The following is a 3,679-nucleotide window of genomic DNA, read 5'->3' as shown; positions in this document are numbered from 1 at the left end:
TGCCAGCCTGTTAGATAAAAATCAGGATTGTCCTGTGCGGGAAAAACGAATAGATCATTCACACCTTCTTTCTCAATCTTGCTTACTAATTCTGGGTATTTCTCCTCCATTCTTTCAGTAATCTTATGGCTCAATAATATGGCTGTCTGTCCCCCATCTGGAGGAGGAATCTCACAGAAAAAGGATATCTTGCCTGGAAAAGACTCATGCTGCCTCAAAAAAAAGAAGCGGCCGGAGTAGATTAAAAACAGGAAGACTCTTTACTAGTCCATTATAAATATTCCATGATTCATTTTCGATTAGAAGTCATTGGGTGTGATTTCAAACATAAACCAATAAATAAGCACACAGTTTAACCACGAATTTGACCTAAAAATTTGCAATCTAATTCATGAGTTGTTAAAAACTAATTCCACCAAGTATCAAACCTAATAAGAGATCTTTCATGATGATACTGAAGAAAACACCAAATACGTAGAAAATATGGTGGGTATTTTAATTTGTGTTAGAAACTTACGAGAGCCATCTCATGGTGGAAATTGATGGGTTGATGGAGAAGACCTTCATTGGCAGTGTGAACTCTTCCCTCAATCCTTGTTCTTGAAGCTGGCCCCGTATAAGACTTTTCTTCCCAACCAAAGGCTTCCATAACCATATTGAAATCTGATGCAGTTTTAACGGGAAACCCTCTAAAAACTAGTGCTCCAACTTTCTTCAGATGGTCGTTGATCCAGTCTCTGTTGTTTTGAATGGTGTGAAGAAAGGATTGTAAGGTATTAAATTCGTCATTGTTATCTTGGGGCAGGAGAACTATGGGAAAGGGAAGGCCATTTTCATCTATAATTTTCTGGTGGGAGATTTTCCCTTCTTGGAAAGGGCAATCCTGCTGCATCTTCCAATAATGGGGTTCGCTATGTGTGGAAGAACTGGTGTGTATATAAGAAAAATCAATTGGATTTACTATTGTTTTTTTGTGAAAAATCAACTATTGCAGTCACTGATTAATAATCTGATTATTTTACTGTTGAAAATAAAAACCAGTTCTACATATGAAGAATTATATTAAACTTCAGCAAATCAAAAGATACAAAATTCCTTACCTCTCACTTACAGAACTCCCACAACCTCCTAATTTCTTCCATTGATATTCCCCACTGCAATTCCCATGCTAACACTACGTCCTTGCCAACACTGTAAAACTGTTAGTAACACTACAAACATACAAACTCATTTGCTAGCACTGCAAATGATTCTAAAAACATCTTTCTTGTGCTTCCAAATGCCCCCCTTACCTTCTTTTATACTACATGGAAAACCCACGGTTGAGATTGATTTTCAATCAATGGTTGAGATTAAAACAACTTAACAACCCTAACCAAGTGGGTTTCTAGTTGTTTCCAAAAGTGATCAATTAATTAACAAATATTTGTCTCTAATCCAACCAATTAGTTAGCAAAACAATTACTTGCTAAATAATAGCATATAGACAAACAGCTGTCCAAAGCTAACTAAACTAACAGTTTTATCATAAATTCACTTAGATCAGAACTGTTTTGGGTTATTGAGAATAATGCAATGTTCAAATAACATAAAGAATGAGATCTGACTCGCACTCGACTAAATTTAACAGAATAAATACTGATTGACTCTAATTCAGCTATAACCCATGTTCAAATGAATCTGTATAAACTCCTTTTCCCAAAAAAATGTTTTGCGACTAACCATCGTTCTTATCGAAAGCATTGAGTCATTAGAAAGTTTAAAGAAGAAAAACAGGAGTGACCTTGACAGCTTCCAACCTTGTTAATATATTTTGAATTAAAAAATTTGCTGTTGTTATCATCATTACTTGGACGTCAGATGCCGATGCCGATGCCGATGCCGATGCCGAATTAATATATTTTCTTCAATGACTTTTTTGATATGGTGACGTACACCTTTACTCAAGCAATTTTGATTTCCAATCCCATTCAGGATCTCTTAACTTCTTGTCTTCTATAACAGAACAGTGATCGATATTCTTTATTTCCGTCTTTCATATCACTCTAGTCCAGGTTTTCTTGAACTTACTATGGTCTTTCACCACCTCTTTTTATAATAAATTATACTAGGAGTGTTTTTGTTTGATATTTATGATTTAGGAGTCTTTTGGTCATTTCCATATTTAAAAAAATAAAATAAAAATACTTAATTAATAATTATCAAATTTGAAAATTAAACAATTTTTAAAAATATATCATATTTTAGAAAACAATTTTAAAATTTAAAATAAAATTAATAAATAAATAAATAAAATATTTTATAGATTAAATTAGTTAAATATTAATAAAGTAATATAAATGCAATCAAAAGTAAAGATATTGTATATAAATTTAATAATAAATAATAAATTCAAATATTATATTTATTCAAGTTTTAAAAAAGAGTTATAAAACAACATTATTTATGGCTCAAAATGTCTTTGAATTGAAATACAATTGTTGTAATTTAACATCAAAATTGAATTACATGAAAAAATATCATCCATTTTGGTAAGCCTCTCCCTTAAAACAAATGATAAGGAATAGGCAAAAAAATTAATTAATAATTATAATAATTAAAAAGTAAAGTCAATTAGAAATTTTAACAATCAAATTGAACTTAAAATAAATACTAAACTAATTAAATAATTATAAAGTAATATAAATCAAATTAAGACTAAAGAAAAATATAAAAATATACACAAGAATATTCATAGATATTAGAAACTTCCTTATCTCAAAAAGAAGTAGCCTCGTTGGGCTACCGCATAGTAGCTATGAACCCTCCATAAAAATAAAAATAAAGTACCCCACAAACTATTATGTGTTATGGACTATAAAATCCTATTTCCTTTCCTTTCCTTTACATGATAAAAAAGTAAAGAAAAGAAGTACCCCACAAACTATTATGTGTTATGGATTATAAAAGCTTATTTCCTTTCCTTTCCTTTACATGATAAAAAGGTTTTTTTTCGGTTTTTTGTTTTTCCCTTCACCAAAGATTTTTAAATTTATACAAGATTGCTATAACATATTCCATTTAAATTTGTAATGATTAAATTCAAAACAAATCTATATAAAATAATTAAATATAATAAAATGAATTAAAGTTTAACCACAAATAGTTGCATAGTTTGTTATTGTACTTAATATGAAATAATGGTATATTTGGTTTTGATTTTATTAAATTTGTAACAAATAATTGCATAGTTTCACAAAATATAATATTTCTTTAAAATTTTATGTTCTCATTTTTACAGCTGGAAGAAGACATAGTTTCAGAAATCTTATTTGGCAATTACATGTAAATAACAAGTTTATCGTTATGAGAGTTTTAGAGATATAAAAGAATAGAACATTATTTTTTAAACCTAAAAGCTAACCCTATTCCTTACAAACTAAACTAGCATATCTCTATTTTCTCAAATTAAGTGAGAATAGTATTTTATTAAGAAAACATATTCCTTATAATTTATAACTTGGAAACTAAAATGGGTTGCCTTGCAGGTTTGAACCCTCCATAAAAAATAAAAAATAAAAAATAAAAAATAAAAAAGTAACCCACAAACTATTAAGTGTTATGGACTATAAAAGCCCATTTCCTTTCCTTTCCTTTACATGATAAAAAAAGTTTTTTTGTTTTGTGTTTTGATTTTCCC

At 29.2% G+C, this 3,679-nt stretch overlaps 1 protein-coding gene across 3 annotated transcripts in view; it reads right to left on the bottom strand.

The window, feature by feature from the left end:
- The window catches only part of LOC149544434 (clavaminate synthase-like protein At3g21360), a 1,892-nt gene extending 605 nt beyond the window's left edge, over positions 1-1,287 (bottom strand). The window contains exons 1-3 of one of the 3 annotated variants that reach the window (XM_089798851.1): positions 1,101-1,287; positions 518-926; positions 1-32 (exon numbers count right to left, since the gene is read on the bottom strand). The exon at positions 1-32 is cut by the window's left edge and continues 42 nt beyond it. In XM_089798851.1, the coding sequence (XP_089654977.1) occupies positions 1-32; positions 518-892 (407 nt within the window). In that variant the 5' untranslated portion in view covers positions 893-926; positions 1,101-1,287. Of the gene's footprint in view, positions 210-517; positions 1,080-1,100 lie in introns of those variants that run through there. The other 2 variants (XM_089798849.1, XM_089798850.1) reach the window with 2 other exon arrangements.
- Positions 1,288-3,679: the final 2,392 nt, after the last annotated feature.

The sequence above is a fragment of the Cupressus sempervirens genome, chromosome 8 (genome assembly GCF_028749045.1).
Source record: "Cupressus sempervirens isolate cs-2001-9-10 chromosome 8, ASM2874904v1, whole genome shotgun sequence".
Lineage (NCBI taxonomy): Eukaryota > Viridiplantae > Streptophyta > Pinopsida > Cupressales > Cupressaceae > Cupressus > Cupressus sempervirens.
Note: the sequence above shows the minus strand (reverse complement) of the source record. Positions and strands in the feature narration are given on the sequence as shown.